The 18,632-nt window shown below is 54.6% G+C and overlaps 1 protein-coding gene across 1 annotated transcript in view; it reads left to right on the top strand.

Annotated features, from left to right (window-relative positions):
• Fcgbp (Fc fragment of IgG binding protein) overlaps window positions 1–18,632 on the top strand; it is a 34,589-nt gene that overhangs the window by 13,269 nt on the left and 2,688 nt on the right. Inside the window, exons 8-19 of the mRNA XM_010614537.2 lie at window positions 131–698; window positions 3,837–4,426; window positions 5,603–6,191; window positions 6,306–6,505; window positions 7,996–8,137; window positions 10,384–10,721; window positions 11,688–12,261; window positions 12,550–13,166; window positions 14,032–14,575; window positions 15,575–16,146; window positions 16,570–17,143; window positions 17,962–18,161. Of these exons, the coding sequence (XP_010612839.1) occupies window positions 131–698; window positions 3,837–4,426; window positions 5,603–6,191; window positions 6,306–6,505; window positions 7,996–8,137; window positions 10,384–10,721; window positions 11,688–12,261; window positions 12,550–13,166; window positions 14,032–14,575; window positions 15,575–16,146; window positions 16,570–17,143; window positions 17,962–18,161 (5,508 nt within the window). The remainder of the gene's footprint in view (window positions 1–130; window positions 699–3,836; window positions 4,427–5,602; window positions 6,192–6,305; window positions 6,506–7,995; window positions 8,138–10,383; window positions 10,722–11,687; window positions 12,262–12,549; window positions 13,167–14,031; window positions 14,576–15,574; window positions 16,147–16,569; window positions 17,144–17,961; window positions 18,162–18,632) is intronic.

Below are 18,632 nucleotides of genomic sequence, written 5' to 3'. Positions count from 1 at the left end.
AAAAAAAAAAAAAAAAAAAAAAAAGCAAAACAAAGCACAAACAACGAAGCCCAGGTTGCTGGAGCTAAGTGAGAGAGGGGAACCCCGGGGCCCTGACTGCCCTGACCAGCTGGCCCCTCATCTCTCCTAGGTGGACGGCATCCTGCATCACCTGCCCTTCCAAGCCGCAGATGGGCAGGTGCAGGTGTTCCGCCAGGGCAACGAGGGTTTCGTGCGCACAGACTTTGGCCTGACTGTCACCTACAACTGGGACGCCCAAGTGACCGCCAAGGTGCCCAGCAGCTATGCCAAGGCCCTGTGTGGGCTGTGCGGCAACTTCAACGGGGACCCGGCCGATGACCTGACTCTCCCAGGCGGAGGCCAAGCTTCCAATGCCCTGGAGTTCGGGAACAGCTGGCAGGAGGAGGCCACGCCCGGCTGCGGAGCAACTGACCCTGGTGACTGTCCCAAGCTGGACTCCCTGGTGGCCGAGCAGCTGGAGAGCAAGAAGGAGTGTGGGATCATCGCTGACCCCGAGGGGCCCTTCCGGGAGTGTCACAACACGCTGGACCCGCAGGGTGTGGTGCGCGACTGCGTCTATGACCGCTGCCTGCTGCCGGGCCTGTCCCAGCCGCTGTGTGACGCACTGGCCTCATACGCTGCTGCCTGCCAGGCTGCGGGGGCCACGGTGCATCCCTGGAGGACTGAGGAGCTTTGCCGTGAGTACCGAGAATGGCCACTTGGAATGTTTTGTATTAACGTAGGATCGCTGATCATTTAGTTTGTTTTTTGTTTTCCGTGGTACTGGGGATCGAACTCAGGATCTTGTACTTGCAAGGTAGGCGCGGCGCCACTGAGCTAAATCCCCAGCAATCCTTTAGTTCTTATAAAGGCCACATGAAGTGGAGACTGTGCTTATACCCATTTATCAGTCGAAGAAACTGAGGTTTAGAAACTTCGCTACACGCCTGGAATCATGAAAACTAGGGTGCGGCAGATAGAAGGCTTGCAGTCAGTATTTGTATAACGACAGGGTACACCTGGGGCCCAGGTCCAATTTCCGTGTTGGTTGTCATTCAAAGCAGTGCTGCTTTTAGAAGGAGCCTGGTCCCCTCTCCAGTTCTGTCCCCCATTTGGCCTACATTGTCCCCTTACATCTGCCTGGCGTCCTACCTGTGGCGCACATGCGCTTCTCAGAGCCCCGATTGACGTTGCATTTGCTAATGACTTCTTGGCCAAAAGTAACACAGACGATCCTTATTTAACGACTGAGTCCCGTTCCCCTGATGAGGCCATTAGATGAATCGGTCGCTAAATGAGTAAATGGATATAGTGTGCATATTACAAGATACAGAACAAAGAAACAGTCAAAGAAAACTACAACTGCATGGCTTTGCTTTCATTTACATAACTCTTACATGCAGTATGGTGATATAGAACAGAAAACATAAAGCTATAGTATTATACAGTACAATCAGCAAAAATCACTGTACTGTTTAAACAAGGTAAACTGTACCAAAAAAAAAAAAAGACAGATTGTAATTCCGAACAGTTGTTAAACATATAGGTCATGAAATGAGGAATATAGAAAGTGCTTATCAATAATCACGATTGTAAAACAGATGCAATCCAGATCTGATGTTTAGCGAATCAAGACAGCTCTTCCGGTATTTCCTCAAGTGCCCTTTCCTGGTATCTGAGCAGCTTTCATGAATTCTCCAAGATTACAGTGATCACGCAGTTGATATTGCTGGAAGCTGTGCTTTGAATGTGCAATTTTGGCTCATTAATAAAGGAGTTTCTGCAGGTCATTGCAAGGGACCAGTGAAACAAAAATACTACTGATAAGACGTCACACAACCATGAACCTGCTTGACTTGGTAAAACTCACCGGAAATGCCAGGTGTGCTTGACAGTGAAACTGGCATGAAGGGGAGACAGTGCTCTGTCCGCCTCCGTAGTAAAGACCTTGGAGACTAGAAAGACACATAAACTATGCAGTAAAGGAACACACCAGCCAGGAGTGCAAGATAAAAGTTAAACATATAAAGCAATCGCAGAACCAAGAATAACACTGACAGTTGTTCAGTTGTTTCCTTTGGCTTGGAAGTGTACGTACAACCCTTGAGAAACCCATATGACATGAGACATTTCCACTTATCAAAAAGTTTCAAAGGCAACATCGCTTCTAACGAGTTTGCTTATCCCTGAGAATTTATTTAACCCCACATGAATCAGTTTTATTATCACCTGAGGAATGACAGGAAGCAAAGAGTCCTTAGAAGACAGCCCAATAAAGAGGGTGCATTGGTAAACATTTCTGATCTTTTGGCACAGCTGTTCTGCCTGTACCATGTGTGATCAAGAGGTCTCATAAAGCTGTGCTCCAAATCACTCCCTTCTGCATCAAAACAGGCAAACCACATATGTTTTTGCGTAATGAGGCAAAAAAAAGTAACCTCAGTACTCCAAAAAAAGGTCCAGTAGCTTATAGTGTAGAAATAATACTTTTTTTTTTTTTTTGGTTTTTTTGAGACAGGGTCTCACGACATAGTTGAGACTGACCTGGAACTCACTATGTAGCCCAGGCTTGTCTCGAACTCAAAGCAATCCTCCTGCCTCAGCCTCCCGAGTGCTGGGATTACAGGCATGCGCCACTACACCTGTCCGAAATAATACATATTTTGATGTCTTCAAACATCTGTCTTTTCATGAGTGCTGTGTTTGTTTGTACAGGATTCTGAATGTGCCTAAAATACAACAGGCTGCAAGCATTCCTCATTTAATGGCCAAGTCCCATTCCCATGACTAGGTTGTTAAATGAACTGGTTGCTAAATGGAGAACTGCATATCATATGTTCACTACAAGATTCAAAACAAAGAAACAGAAACTCCCAACTTGATGACTTTGCCTTTATTTGTATAACTCTTATATGCAGTACTGTAATGTATAAAAGAGCATACAACTACAGTACAATATAGTACAATCAGCAAAAGTCATAGTACTGTGTAAACAAGGCATACGATACAATAAAAGACATTGAGGCTCTATCAACAAGATGTATAGAACTATACGAAAAAATGACTAGCTTGTCATAGTGGTGCACACCTGTAACCCCAGCACCTGGGAGGCTGAGGCAGGAGGATCTCTGGGAATTCGAGGCCAGCCTGGGCTACATAGTAAGTTCAAGGGCAGCCTGAATTGTATAGTGAGACCCTATCTCAAAAATAAACAAACAAAAAACGGTCCTTAGTCTGAATGGTAAGTCAGAAATTCGAGCAGGGTTATTTAGCTGCAAATCTGAACAATCATTAAGTGGGTAGAAGAGTATCTGCGCCAGAGTCGGAAAGTGGCTCTTGAACACCTGATTCAGAGCCCAGTGTGCTCAGCATGACCCCATGGAACCTGCTGCTGTTGAGCACTTGAAACTGCTGTGACCAAGGAACTTAATCTTCACTTTTTTTGTTTTTGTTTTTGGTGATTCTGGGGATGGAACCCAGGGCCTTCACTCTGAGCTGCACTGCCAGCCCTTTTTTGTTTTATTTTTTTGAGTCACAGTCTCTCTAAATTGCCCAGGCTGATCCAAACTTGTGATCCTCCTGACTCAGCCTCCCAGAGGGCTGGGATTAAAAGCCTGTCCCACCGTCCCAGGTGCTTTCCCAGGTGGGAGTAGAATCTTAATTCTAGGGTCAGACTAACTAACATAGGGAGTTTCCCAGGCCTCACTGAGCAAAGTGGCTTATGCACCCAGGCCACTTGGCTGTATGCATGAGCGTCTGTGCACTTGTAATGTTGGGACCAGCTGTGTCACCCCCAGGGTGGGAATTCCTGATGTTAACAGCCTCTCTCCCTGCAGCGCTGAGCTGTCCTCCTCACAGCCACTATGAGGCCTGTTCCTACGGCTGCCCGATATCTTGCGGAGACCTCCCGGTGTCCGGGGGCTGTGACTCAGAATGCCATGAGGGCTGCGTGTGTGACCACGGCTTCGCCCTCAGTGGTGAGTCCTGTGTGCCACTGGCCTCCTGTGGCTGCGTACACCAAGGCACCTACTACCCTCCGGGCCAGACCTTCTACCCTGGGCCCGGCTGCGACTCTCTTTGCCACTGCCAGGAGGGCGGCCTGGTGTCCTGCGAGCCTTCCAGCTGCGGCCCGCACGAGGCCTGCCAGCCGTCCAATGGCATCCTGGGCTGCGTGCCCGTGGGCTCTACCACCTGCCAAGCGTCGGGAGACCCCCACTACACCACCTTCGATGGCCGCCGCTTCGACTTCATGGGCACCTGTGTGTACGTGCTGGCTCAGACCTGCGGGACCAGGCCCGGCCTGCCCCAGTTCACAGTCCTGCAGGAGAACGCGCCCTGGGGCAATGGCTATAGCGCCACCAGGGTAATCACGGTCATCGTGGGTAACTACACCCTTCGACTGGAGCAGAGAAAGCAGACAGTCAGGGTAAGAGGGGAGGCAGGCATGGGAGGGCGATCTGCAGAGGGCGGGGAGGGGAGCTTGGGGCAGCGCTGAGCCTGGGAGGGGTTTGCAGAGCGTCGGAGTAGGATGTGCAAGGCAAGAGGAGCAGCCGAGGAGGAAGGAGGCCCCAGGGGCTCCTGTGTGGCTCAGGCTTCCCTCCGAACATCCCTCCGTCTGCTCCCTCCCTTCCACCCTCCACCCCTAATCTGGTCCTGCGAAACCTATCTCCCCGGTCACACCTCGAGTGGACTTGGTGAGGGGGCGGGGCCCGGGGACAAGGGACAATCCGTGGTGACCTCATTGCTCCCGTAGCATCAACGGGGAAGCAGTCAGGGATGCACATGCTGCCCCTAGGCCTTGTTGGCTGCTAAGCTAAGGTGTCCATAGCTTCACTTCAGCCTTGCAGTGGTATCCGGAGGCCCCGGGATTTGCTTCCATTTTCTTGTTTTTAAGGATCTGTTTCACCACCGACCCCCCCCACACACACAAGGGCAGGATTTGAACCTAGGATTCTGTGCCAGGAGGTGGTGGCCTGGGCACTGCACTCTGCAGTACTTTTCTGACCAAAAAGGATTTGGTCTCTCGTGGAAACTGGCGTTTCCATTTACACTAGAAGGATCTCCCCGGAGATCTGGCTAAAAAGCAGGTGTGCAGCCACTATAGCAATCGTGGTGAGGATTCTGATACACAGCTGACTTTACCAGGTGTTCAGGGCTTGCGGTACGGGATTGAACGTGTCTCTGACACCTCCCAAGCTCCTAGAATAGCCCGTGACACCCAAGAAACTCCAGACACACAGGGGCTGGTGTTCTTGTTTGCATCCTACCGAGCCCTCACCTTTCCTAGAAGGTTGAAACTATTTATTGATTTATTTCTTTGGTACTGAAGATTGACTCCAAGGCCTTTGTAATGAGCTACCTCCCCAGCCCTTTAAAATTTTTTTAAAAGAAATTTTGATACAGGGGTCTTGCTAAGGCCCTCAAGTTGAGCTCACACTTGAGACCCTCTTACCTCAGCCTCCCAGGGTCCTGGGATTACAAGCATGTGCGACCATGGGTGGCTGGGTCACACAGTCCTTTAGTGTCAGGCAGAGACATTTGAGAGACTGGCCCATCCCTCTCAGAGTGTCCCCTCTGAAGTGCGGCATCTCTTGCCTCCCAGGTGAATGGTGTGGACATGAAGATGCCTGTGGAACTGGCTGGGGGTCAGATCCGTGTCTTCCAGCACGGCTCGGATGCTGTGATCCAGACCGACTTTGGCCTGCGTGTGACCTATGACCTCAACTACTTTGTGCAAGTCACCATCCCAGGCAACTACTACAAGCAGATGTGTGGCCTGTGTGGAGACTACAACGGTAACCCCAAGGATGACTTCCAGAAGCCCAACGGCTCGCTGGCAGCGAACGCCAACGAGTTTGGCAACTCCTGGGAGGAGCCGGTGCCCGACTCTCCCTGTGTGCCAGTGGAAGACTGCAAGCCCAGTGAGGGCTGCGAACAGCAGGAGTGCAGCGCTGAGCTGGAGGAGAAGTACAAGCAGGAGCAGTTCTGCGGGCTCCTTAACAGCCCCACGGGGCCGCTGGCTGCCTGCCACAAGCTGATCGATCCCCAGGGTCCCCTAGAAGAGTGTGTCTTCGATCTCTGCCTGGGCGGCGGGAATCTGAGTATCCTCTGTGACAACATCCACGCCTATGTCAGTGCCTGCCAGGCAGCTGGAGGCCACGTGGAGCCCTGGAGGACCGAATCTTTCTGCCGTGAGTGATGGGGACGCTGAGGGCTAGGGAGGCCGGAGGTGGAGGCCCAGGAGGAGGCCTTGCACCCAGCAGTCCCCCGCCCCGGTGCTCTGACCGGCATCCCCTTTCCTGCAGCGATGGAGTGCCCCGCCAACAGCCACTATGATCTCTGCGCCGACGTCTGCTCCCTGGGCTGCTCCGCTCTCAGTGCACCCCTGAAGTGCCCAGAAGTGTGTGCTGAGGGCTGTGAGTGTGACTCTGGCTTCCTCTACACTGGTCAGGCCTGTGTGCCCATGCAGGAGTGCGGCTGCTACCACAATGGTGCTTACTATGAGGTAGGAACGCAGCCATCTGGGCAGAACCTGGGGCCCCATCCTGGAAACCTCCCACTGCCCATGGGCCCCGAGCTTTGGCTAACTGAACATCTCCCCATCCACCTGCCCCTCCACTCTGCTCCTGCTCCCACCTTGGTCCAGTATGTCCCTCATTAGCTCCTACTTTTGCTTCCTCTGGTCCATCCTCCATATGGCAGTGGGAGATATCTTCCTAAATAGGATCATGAACCCTGAATTTTAACCCTCCCCTGCCTCCCCATATCGAGATTTAACCCAAGGTTTTGGACATGCTAGACCCTAAAAACATTTTTATTTTTTGAGACAGGATCTTGCTAAATTACCCAGGCTGACCTCAAACTTGCAATCCTTCTGCCCTCAGCTTCCCAAGTAGCTGAGATTACAGAAACACAGCACTGTGCCTGGCAAAGATTCAGCTGTGTATCCTGGATCTGGGCAAAGGTGGCCTTCCTGACCACAAAGATGATATTTGCCTCGGTTATACTTGCTTCCCTCCTCAATTCTCCCAGAGTCCTGGTCCTTTAACTTGAGTGGGTTTGTCCGAAGTCTGTCTCTCACAGGACTGAGAGTATGCTTGCTTTTTTTCCCCCCAGTACTGGGGATTGAACCCAGGGCCTTTACACTGAGCTACATCCCCAGCCCCTTTTTAATTTTTTAAGACAGGATCTTGCTAAGTTGCTCTGTAGCTCAGGCTGGGCTTGAACTCGTGATCCTCCTGCCTCAGCCTCCAAGAGCGCTGGGATTACAGGCACCCACCACCATACCCTCAGGACTAAGAGCTTTTCAAAGGCAGGAACTCTCTCTGTTGTTCTCCTCAAAGAACAGTAATAGTAATAATAATAACAACAGCATATAGGTGGCTGGAGGATTCTTTCTGTGCATACCTGTACTCAGAGAGACTTTTCATTAAGAAAATTCTCAAATGTACAAAAGTCAAGACAGCAGTGGGCTGAATCTCTGCGCACTTACTCATGACTTTGCTCCAAAGCTGATTTTTCTCATCTCATTTCATCTGCACCTCCCTGTCCTCTCCAGTCAGGATTATTGAGGAGGTCCCTTTTCCTTTCATCTGTTCTTCACACTTGCTGTTAATGAGCTACGCTTTCGTAGGTCAGTGCCATTATGATCTGAAACTTTCAGAAGAGGAAACTGAAACATAAAGAAGCTAAGTAACGTTGCCCAGAGCTATGCAGTTGGAAATCGCAGAAAGGGGTTCAAACCCATGCCGTGTGGCCGTAATCACTACCTCTCACTATTTCTCCCGTGCAGCGGATGTGTGGTGGCTGTTTTGGAGGGCATGAGAGAGTAGATGAGTGAGGAGAACACCTACATGAACGGATTGGGCCCAAAGCCAGGGGCCCACCCTGCCGATGTCCCTTTTATGTCTACCACACCCCTCTGTTCCTGGAACCCAGAGATGCCGGAGTCGGCTCCCACTGGGTTCCTGATGGCTCTGCCCTCTGCCCCCACAGCCAGAGGAGACGGTTCTCACTGACAACTGCCAGCAGAAGTGTGTGTGCCATGCGGGCAAAGGCATGGTGTGCCAGAACCACAGCTGCGAGCCAGGGCAGGTGTGCGAGCCCTCGGGAGGCGTCCTCAGCTGCATCACCAAAGGTGCGGGGCTGGTATGGCTGGGACAGAAGGCAGCGGGGAGCAAGGAGGCACAACTTCATGGTGGGTTCACGGTGGGAGGTGCAGACAGATAAGAGTGAAGGTGTTGGAGTCAGGGCTGGGTTTCTCAGAGCCAAGGGCAGAGCTCATTCAGTCCAGAAGCCAAGGACCTCATAGGGCATCAGGTGGTGGGGACCCCAGAGTCTGGTTTCCCAGGCACATGTCAGAGGTGCTCTGTGTTAGGCAGGGACAGGAAACCTTCTCTCTGGCTGAGCATTTCTCCGGAAAGGTAAATAATGAAGCTTGCAGGCCACGTGGCCTCAATCACAACGCTCAAATCTTTTGTGCAGGAAAGCAGCTGTCGACTAAGTAAGTGAAAGGGGCAGCTCCAATAAAACTTTATTTATAAAGACAGGCAACTGGTGGTGCCGTAGTTTGAGGATCACTGGTATGTGAGATTGAGCTCAGGGCTTCCAACGCCAACACTGAGGGGAGAGGAGGCAGAGATACTGAGGGACAGGGGCAGAAAGCAGAGTTGTAAGGTCTCAGGCAGAGGCTCCCAGGGCTGAGGTAAGAGACCTCGCCACCTTGACTGCAGGGATCCCCCCAAGTGGCAGGATTTCTAAGGGCACAGTCTCACATGTAGACTCCCCAGACTAAGTGTGGGACACAGAGCCACCCCGGGGCTGAGACCCCTCCATGAATTAAATTACAGAACCTTCACAACCTGAGGGGCAGGAGCTGAGGCCCTCAGGGCTTATGAGGCAAATAGCAGGGAGTCCAGGGTCCATTCAGGAGACTGGCTTCATTCAGGAGTCATTGCGTAGAGGGAGTTTGATGGTAAGAATGATTTCTGGGCTGGGGATGTAGCTCAGTGGTAGAGCACTTTTCCAGCACGTACAAGGCCTTGGGATCAATCCCCAGTACCACCGCAACAACCACAACAAACAATGATTTACCACTAAAGGGGGATTCACAGCAAAAGGGCAAGGGGAACACAGGAATACTAGGAAGCAGAGATGGGCAGGACCCCAGGGCCAACTCAAATCTCCCTGCCTGCTGCAGTCCACTGGGAAGCTGCAGCTGCACAGGCTGGAGCTGGCAGGAAGGAAACCCCCTACAAAGTGCTGTAAAATCTCAGTGGGAAGCCTCCAGTTGGGACACCTGGGTGACCCACTGAGAAGCCAGTTTGGGGACACTAAGCAGGTATCCCACAGGCCACTGCCTCAGGAGCTGCAAGAGCACAGCAGGCCCTCCCTCCTTCGCTGACTCTCTGGCGCCCTCTACTGACAAAGGTCAACTCCGGGTGGATTTGGAGCAAGGGCGCTGAATTGCTCTTGGGCACAGGGTTAGAGAGAAGGAAGTTTGAAGGCGGCTGCCTAGACCCTGGGGATTCTGAAAACGGGGGACAGCGTCACAGGTACAGTGACTAAGGATGGGATCTTGGACACAGGAGCCCTCCAGGACAAGGCCTCAGAAATGAGAACCCCAGCTGGGGGTGGTGGCACATTGTACTCCCAGTTACTCAGGAGGCTGAGACAGGAGGCCCAGCATGGAGAACTTACTGACTTAGTGTGAGTCTTTCTCAGAATAAAAAACACAAAGGGCTAGGGGTATAGCTCAATGCTCCCTAGGTTCAATCCCTAGTACCACAAAAAGGCAGGAAGGGAGGAAAAAAAAAGAAGAGAGGGAGGGAGGGAAAGGGAAAAGGAGAAAAGGAGACCCCTAAGGGTAGGTGCAGCAATCCTGAGACTTAGACGGGGCTCCCAGGGCCAGGGACTGGGTCTTAGGCCTGGGGGAACCTGAGGCTGGGGTTTCAGGCAGGGACACAAGGGCACAGGTCTCAACCTGTGGCTGAGATCTCAAGCAAGGGAATCCTGGAGTCTGGGTCTTGGCTGCAGGGACCCCAGGACTTGGGTCTCAAATGACAAAGTGCAGGGTCTGCGTTTCAGAGGAAAGGACTCTAGGGCCCAAGTCTCAGCTGCAGGGACCTCTGGAACTTGGGTCTCAGATGTGGGCCCCTTGACACGTGGTCTATGGACCTTGCCCACCATAGGGCCTGAGAGTCAGACTTAGGGAACTCCCAGGCCTGGCCTTAGACATAGTAAACTGGGGTCTGGGTCTTAGGTAGTTCTGGTCCCACCTTAGTAACTTTCATAGCCAGTACCCCTAGTACAGGTTGGCAGACGCTGGTAGAGGCCATCCTTCCTGTGGGCAGCCCCTCACGGTCCTCTTTTGCCTGCCCCCAGATCCATGCCATGGCGTGACGTGCCGGCCACAGGAGACATGCAAAGAGCAGAACGGCCAGGGCGTGTGCGTGCCCAACTACAGTGTCACATGTTGGCTGTGGGGCGATCCCCACTACCACTCCTTCGATGGCTGGGAGTTTGACTTCCAGGGCACCTGCGACTATGTGCTGGCAATGGCGGGCTGCCCGGGGGTCAGTGCCGAGGGCCTGACACCCTTCACTGTCACCACCAAGAACGAGAACCGAGGCAGCCCCTCCGTGTCCTATGTGAACCGTGTCACCGTGACCGCCCTTGGCACCAGCATCTCCATCCACAAGGGCGAGGTCGGCAACGTCCGGGTACGTCGGACAGGATGGACCCTGAGCCCCCAGCAGGGCGGGAGGGGACCTGACAGCTTCGGTTCTCTTCACCTAGGCCTGCAGTAAGGTGGCGACAGAAACCACCACTGACACAGCAAACCATCTCCCTCTCAGCGGGAGCTAAGCCCGCCCTTGGCTCTAGCGGAGGAAGCAGTGTTTGCTTTTGCGTGGATCTGGGTTTGAATCCAGCCCCATTCTTAGGAGCTCTGTGATGTGGGGCAAATGACTTGTGAAATGGGCATCATAGCAGACCCTGGCCCACAGCAAGGAGATGCAGGTAGAGGGTCTGCTCGGAGTCTGGCCTGGTGTTTGCCAGGGAACAAACGAGAGACCTTGGATAGGGAGAGAGGGTCAAGGAGATGGGGAGAGAGGAGGAAATAAAATTGATAGCCGCTTCCGGAGCCAGAGGGAGGCACAGCACAGGAAAGGCACTCGCTGAGTGACACAGGGTGAGTGACACAGAGGTGCAGAGAAGGACAACAAAGCGGGGAGGAAGAGACAGAGACCCGAAGGAAAACAAGAGAACAGAGTTCCAGAAAGAGAAACAGGCCCAGGCAAAGACAGAGGGAGAGATATGCAGAGGGAGGAAGGGGATCGAGACCAGAGAGAACCAAAAAAGCAAGTGCGAGGGCTGGGGATTTCGCTCAGTGGTTCCGCCGCCTACCTTGAGAGCAGAAGGACCCGAGTTCGATCCCCAGCACCAAAAAAAAAATAAATAAATAAAATAAAAATGAAACCAAAAAGCCAGTAAGTGCGAGGTCTTGTTCCCCAGGGCCTAGGTGAGAGCAGACATCCACGTTTGTAAAATGACTATACAGCCTTCAGTTAGGAGGCAGACCCTGGCAGCTCTCAGCCGCTGGGAGGATGAGGGAGTAAGGGAGGCGGTGAGTCAGAGCTGGGGTCTCCCTACCTCTGTGACCCCCGTTTGCCTCCCTCTCTTCCCAGGTGAATGGAGTGCTGACAGCCTTGCCTGTCTCTGCGGCTGGTGGGCGGATTTTGGTGACTCACGGCCCAGGAAAGGCTGTGTTGGTGACTGACTTCGGGCTCCAAGTCAGCTATGAGTGGAACTGGCGGGTGGAGGTGACACTGCCCAGTAGCTACCATAGTGCAGTGTGCGGGCTGTGTGGGAACATGGACCAAAGCCAGAGCAATGACCAAGTCTTCCCTAACGGCACACTGGCTCCCTCAATACCTGTCTGGGGTGGCAGCTGGCAAGTTCCCGGCTGGGACCCATTCTGCTGGCACGAATGTCAGGGGTCCTGTCCTTCGTGCCCTGAGGACCAACGGGAACAGTATGAGGGCCCCAGTTTCTGCGGACCCCTGGTCCCCGGCTCACAGGGCCCCTTTGCCGCCTGCCATGACCGCGTGCCTCCTGAGAGCTTCTTCACGGGCTGTGTTCTGGACGTCTGCCTGGGCGGCGGGGCCAAGGATCTACTTTGCCAGGCGCTGGCTGCCTATGCTGCTGCCTGCCAGGCAGCTGGGGTCATCATCGAGGACTGGAGGACACAGGCCGGCTGTGGTGAGCAGAGCAGGGCGGGTGGTTGGCTCGTCCTTCTGGGTCCTTCTGCTTGTTTTTTCCCTATCTCTGCATCTCCTTTTGCTCTCTCTCTCTCTCTGTCTCTCTCTCTCTTTCTGTCTCTCCTTTGACTGGGTCTCTCTGTGTTTTTCTCTGTCTCTGTGTCTCTTGCTTTCTCTTAATCTCTTCCTGTGTGCCCCTGTTTATCTGTCCCCTCCCACCCCGGCCCCAGATGCCACCTCCAACGTCATTCTCTCTCTCTCTCCCTCCTTTTTCTTCATTCACCCGCAGAGATCGCCTGCCCTGACAACAGCCACTATGAGCTCTGTGGCCCACCCTGCCCAGCCAGCTGCCCGTCCCCCTCAGCCCCCACGACCCCAGCTGTATGTGACGGTCCCTGCATTGAGGGCTGCCAGTGTGACAAGGGCTTCGTGTTGAGTGCTGAGCGCTGTGTCCCCCTGAATGGAGGCTGTGGCTGCTGGGCCAATGACACCTACTATGAGGCTGGCAGCGAGTTTTGGGCTGACGATACCTGCTCTCAGCTGTGCCGCTGTGGGCCCAAGGGAGGCTCGCTGGTCTGCACGCCTGCCAGCTGCGGGCTGGGCAAAGAGTGTGCTTTGCTTCCTTCTGGCCAGTATGGCTGCCAGCCAGTCAGCGTAGCTGAGTGCCAAGCCTGGGGTGACCCCCATTATATCACTCTGGACGGGCACAAATTCGACTTCCAAGGTGCTTGTGAGTACCTGCTGAGTGCGCCCTGCAATACACTGCCCGAGGGCACGGAGAACTTCACCGTCACTGTCGCCAATGAACACCGGGGCAGCCAGGCAGTCAGCTACACCCGCAGCGTCACTCTGCACGTGTACTGCCACGCTCTGACCCTCAGCGCCCGCTGGCCACAGCAGCTGCAGGTGAGGAGGGCAGTGGGCTTGCCTGAGACAGTAAGGGGTCAACCATCCTCCAGGGGGCCTTCCACGGCTTAGCCGAGGCGTGATGGAGGGGTTCAGATCGTGGGTGTGAGGCTGGTCAGCTGCAGCACCCGTTACCTCACTGATCACCAGGGCTGATTCGGCAGATCTGGCTGGCTGGGTGGGCGTCCCTTTCCTCCCTCACTGCTCCGTGTGCATCTCTCCCAGAGCTGCACACTTGGTCAGAGGATGACCAGCCCTGACAGAGGAAGAACTTTTCCGTGGTCAGGCCTGTCCGAGTAGCTGTACTTCCCTGCCAGAACCTCCAAACAAGCTCTCAGAGCATAGGCTTGTGTTAGTTACTTTTCCTGTTGCTGAGACTCAATGTTCAACACCTGCAATTTAAAGGCAGAGAGATTTATTTTGGCTCACGGTTTCAGGGAACTCAGTCCATGGTCAGCTGGCTTCAAAGGTGAAAGGTGGGGGGCAAATACGCTTGATTCGGAAGCCAAGTAGGGGAACAGCGATGGAGAGGAGGGAACCAGCAACCAGACAGACCCAAGGTCATGGCCCAGACACACCCAGAGTGCGCCCCACCCATCCCCTAGGTGGCTTCCAAGCCAATCAGATTGATACAATTAAACTAGGCTTAGGAGTCTGACGGGTGGCACAGTGGCTATCACCTGTCTGAGCCTTCATTTATTCCTCTGTAAAATGGGTTGGTGTAAAGTAACTGACTGAGGGCTGAAAACACTATTTCTACAGATGCTTATGGTATTATAAGAGGAGAGGGCGTGTGCCTCAGCTAGTAGGGGTGGAGACAGGATTCTAACCTCACCACTTACTGCCCACCCCGCCATGCCCACAGGTGAACGGTGAGTTCGTGGCACTGCCTTTCCAGCTCGGCTCACACCTGCAGGCATACGTGAGCGGCAACGATGTGGTGGTGACCACCGACTTCGGGCTCTCGCTGTCTTTCGACGGGAACAGTTTCGTGCGGCTGCACGTGCCAGCGGCTTACGCGGGCGCCCTCTGTGGCCTATGTGGTAACTACAACAAGGACTCCTCAGACGACTTGGCTGAGGTGAAAGGGAACCCCAGCGGCTGGCAGGTGGGCGGCGACCCTGGCTGCGAGGAGTGTGTGCCTGGGCCTTGTCCGAACCCTTGCACTCCGGAGGAGCAGGAGTCCTTCGCCGGCCCCGATGCCTGTGGTGTGATTTCGGACCCCGACGGCCCGCTGGCACCCTGCCACACCCTGATACCACCTGAACAGTACTTCGAGGCATGTTTGCTGGATGCCTGCCAGGCTCAGGGCCATCTGGGAGGCCTCTGTCCGGCAGTGGCTACCTACGTGGCAGCCTGCCAGGCTGCTGGGGCTCAACTCGAGGAGTGGAGGCGGCTGGACTTCTGTCGTGAGTACTGATCCATGCAGGGTCCCCATGATGGGTGGGCACCATCCCTTCCCAGGATTCTAAGACAAGAGCATTCATCCCTTTGTAGAGCTTGGGGTCCACCCTCCTTCCTCTGAGCCAGTATCTTCTGCAAACAAACCACCTTGTTACTCACACACTGAGGGCCAGGCCAGCAGGTACTGCAGTGGAAGGGACTGTTAGACACACCTGATCATAATCCCTTGGTCCAGTACATGCTGAGGGATCCACGCACTCAAATATCCGAGTCAGGTAGACTTGGTGCCTGACCTTGTCTAAGTCAAACAGCAAGGAACCCCTGGTCGGAGAGACCTAGTGAGCTACACCTGGTCAGGTGCCCCTGGACTCTCCCGCACATCGGGCCATCTACTTGCAGGGGTATCTGGTTAGATCACACCCTGAGACACACTGGTCACCGAGATGGAGTCAGAAACAGCCCCAAGCAGATGAAAGCAGATTTATAGTCAGATAGGACGGGGAAGTTCTCTTCAAGCCGATCTCCTGGGTCAAGCTCATCCCATCAGCATTCAGCCAAGCACCCATGAGGTCGGAGTCCCATCCCGAAATGGTCTGTGTCAGGGAGACGGGCGGGTGCTCTAGGTCGTGTCAGCTACCACAGCCAAGTACTCTCGGGCAGGTTGATGCTCCACTCTACATCTGGTCCAACACCCCCGTGCCACTAACACCCAAAGATAGCCATAGTGGTTCACGTCCTGCCTATCCTGCCTGGATGTATGTGGTCGCATTACAAGGCAGAGTCCTTGATCTTTAGAAGCACTCAGGATAACACACACCCTGGTTGTGCACCCCCTACACACACAGCCCTGAGATCCAATGCTGAACCTTCCCCTCTGGTGTTCTGTAGGACCCTACACCCTGCCAGAGACGTGCAAGGTAACCCGGGCAGGCTCTCCCCTTCAGGGCCTCCCTCTGTGTCCTCACTTGTACCTGCCTGGCTCATCCCTTTTGTATTCCCCACAGCCCCCCAATGCCCTGTCAACAGCCACTACGAGCTCTGCGGTAACTCCTGCCCTGTCACCTGCCCGAGCCTCTCCGCGCCCGAGGGCTGTGAGCCTACCTGCCGGGAAGGCTGTGTCTGCAACTCTGGCTTTGTGCTCAGCGGTGACACTTGTGTGCCTGTGGGCCAGTGTGGCTGCCTCTATGATGACCGCTACTACCTCCTGGGTGCAGCCTTCTACCCAGGCCCTGAGTGTGAGCGGCGCTGTGAGTGTGGGCCAGGTGGCCAGGTCACCTGCCAGGATGGTGCAGATTGTGGACCCTATGAAGAGTGCCGGATAGAGGACGGTTACCAGGCCTGCCATCCCACGGGCTGTGGCCGCTGTGTGGCCAGTGGGGGCATCCACTATGTCACTCTGGATGGGCGTGTCTATGACCTGCACGGCTCATGCTCCTATGTGTTGGCCAAAGTCTGCCAACCAAAGCCTGGGGAAGAGGACTTTTCCATCGTGCTTGAGAAGAACAAGGCTGGAGAACCCCAAAGGGTGGTGGTTACTGTGGTTGACCAGGTTGTGAGCCTGGCTGGAGGACCGAAGGTGGGTGCACGTGGTCTTGCCCTGGGCTTTTGAGATGAACACATCCCTGCCCACCCAGAGGGTTCTGAAAGAGTCATGGCCCCACTCACAGGGTCCGAGGTGGACATTGCCCCCACCTGGGGATCCTCAGGGGGACACAACCTTGTCCACCCAGGGGTTCTGAGGATCATAGCCTCACCCTAAGGGGCCTGAGGAGTGCACTGCCACAGATCTGGGTGTAAGGTAATAGCCCTGCCCTGAGAGTCTAAAGAGTGTGGCCCCATGCTGGGGATTTTGAAGGAAACATGGCCCACCCCAATAGGACTAAAGGAGACACAGCTCTGTCCGGAGGATCTGAGGACACAGTTCCATGCCATGGGGTGGGGGAACGGACAGCCTTATTTGTGGTCCATGATTTCCAAACCCTCTGATTCTTTCCTCCAGGTCACTGTGGACGGTGAGGCTGTGACTCTGCCTGTGGCTGTGGGCCGTGTGCGAGTGACCGCTGAAGGCCGAAACATGGTTCTGCAGACGACAAAGGGGCTTCGGCTTCTCTTTGATGGTGACACCCATGTCCTCATATCCATCCCTAGCACCTTCCACGAACGGACCTGTGGCCTCTGCGGAAACTTTAATGGCAATTGGACTGATGACTTTGCCCTGCCCAATGGCAATGTGGCTTCCAGTGTGGAAGCCTTTGGAACTGCATGGCGGGCACCTGACTCCTCCCAGGATTGTAGCGAGGGCTGTGGGCCCCAGGGATGCCCCGTGTGCTTGGCAGAGGAGACAGCCGCCTATGAGAGCAACAAGGCCTGTGGGCAGCTCCGGGACCCACAGGGCCCCTTCTCAACCTGCCACAAGGTGCTGAATCCCTCTGAGTACTTCCGCCAATGTGTGTATGACCAGTGCGCTGCAAAGGGTGACGAAGCCTTCCTCTGCCGTAGCCTGGCAGCCTACACAGCGGCCTGTCAGGCAGCTGGTGGGACCGTGAAGCCCTGGAGGACAGACAGCTTCTGCCGTGAGTGTCCATGGGCTCTGAGGATGCCTGACCCTGTCATGTTACTCCTGTTGTGTGCTCTGTGGTTTCCCTCCTGCCCTATGCCAGTGCCTTCCCAGACTCGGTCAGGGCCCACACCTCACATTCCCTTCTTCCCTAGGACTCTTCTCTTTCTGACAAGAAGGGCTGGGCAGATTGAGGCTCACACAAAAGCCTGCATCTGTGGCTTCTCGCATCCGCCCTTAGACCTCCAATACCGGAGGTCTCCTTCAACTCCCCAGGACAGGGACATGTTCCCTCCGACTGTCTCCTTCGGTCCCCTGGGCAGGGCCCACACCCAGGCCTGTCACCCACCCCACGGACTCAGATCTGTCCCCAGTGCCACAGTGACTCTCTCTGTCTGCAGCCTTGATCTGTCTCCTGACTGCTAGCCCCGGGGTCAAGTGGCCCCAGGGACACTTTCCCTTAGGTGTCCTTAGGGGTCCCTCATACCTGCTGCATTCCTCGATGAGGTCAATGTGTCACAGAAATTAATCTTTCTCTCCCCGACCCCGGTGCCTATCTTAGGACAGCCACACCATTTTCTTTGTCCCAACTCCAGCCATCTGCCCGAACCTCCCCATCCCAGCCCCAAGCTCTGTTCCCCAGGCGTAGCACAGTCATTCTGGGCTGTTGCTGTGTGTCCTGCTGGATGTGAGCTCGGTGGGCCAGGGCTCGGGGTGTCTTTGTAGTTTCTGTCCTCAGCACCGCGCTACCCAGGGTGGGTGGAGTAGGTCCCATCAGGTAGGTGCTCAGTGTCCTGCGGAGGCGTGACCCCACCTTGCTCCCTCTCTCCACAGCTCTGCAGTGCCCGGCCCACAGCCACTACTCTGTCTGTACATACTCCTGCCAGGGCTCCTGTGGGGCTCTCTCTGGCTTCATGGGCTGCACCTCCCGCTGCTTTGAGGGCTGCGAGTGTGATGACCGCTTCCTGCTCTCTGAGGGTGTTTGTATCCCTGCCCAAGACTGCGGCTGCACCCATAACGGCAAATACTTGCCGGTGAGCAGGGGCGGCTCGGGTGGGAGGGGTGAGGGCTCAAGAATGGGGAGATAGGAGCCGCCACTGTGTCCCAGCGGTGGGATTTGGTGTGAGTTAACCTCTTTGTGCTAGTTTCCCATGGCTGCTGTAACAAGTCGTCCCAGACTCAGTACCTTAAAATGAAATGTATTTCCCACAGTTCTGGAGACCAGAGCTCGGAAATCAGGATCCCCGGGCTGAAGTCGAGGTGTTGGCAGGTGGCTCTCACCTGTAATCTCAGCACTCTGGGAGACTGGGGCAGAAAGATCACTGGTTCGAGCCCAGCCTGCACAATGTAGCAACTTAGTGAGACTGTCTCGAAATAAAAAATAAAAAAAAGAGCTGAGGATATAGCTCATTGCAAAGAGCCCTGGGTTCTGTCCTCAGTACCATGCGCACACACACACACACACACACACACACACACACACACACACACAAAAAAAAAAAAAA

Source organism: Fukomys damarensis, unplaced genomic scaffold (assembly GCF_012274545.1).
Source record: "Fukomys damarensis isolate Sample0158 unplaced genomic scaffold, DMR_v1.0_HiC HiC_scaffold_19, whole genome shotgun sequence".
Lineage (NCBI taxonomy): Eukaryota > Metazoa > Chordata > Mammalia > Rodentia > Bathyergidae > Fukomys > Fukomys damarensis.
This window is presented reverse-complemented; position numbering and strand designations above follow the sequence as displayed.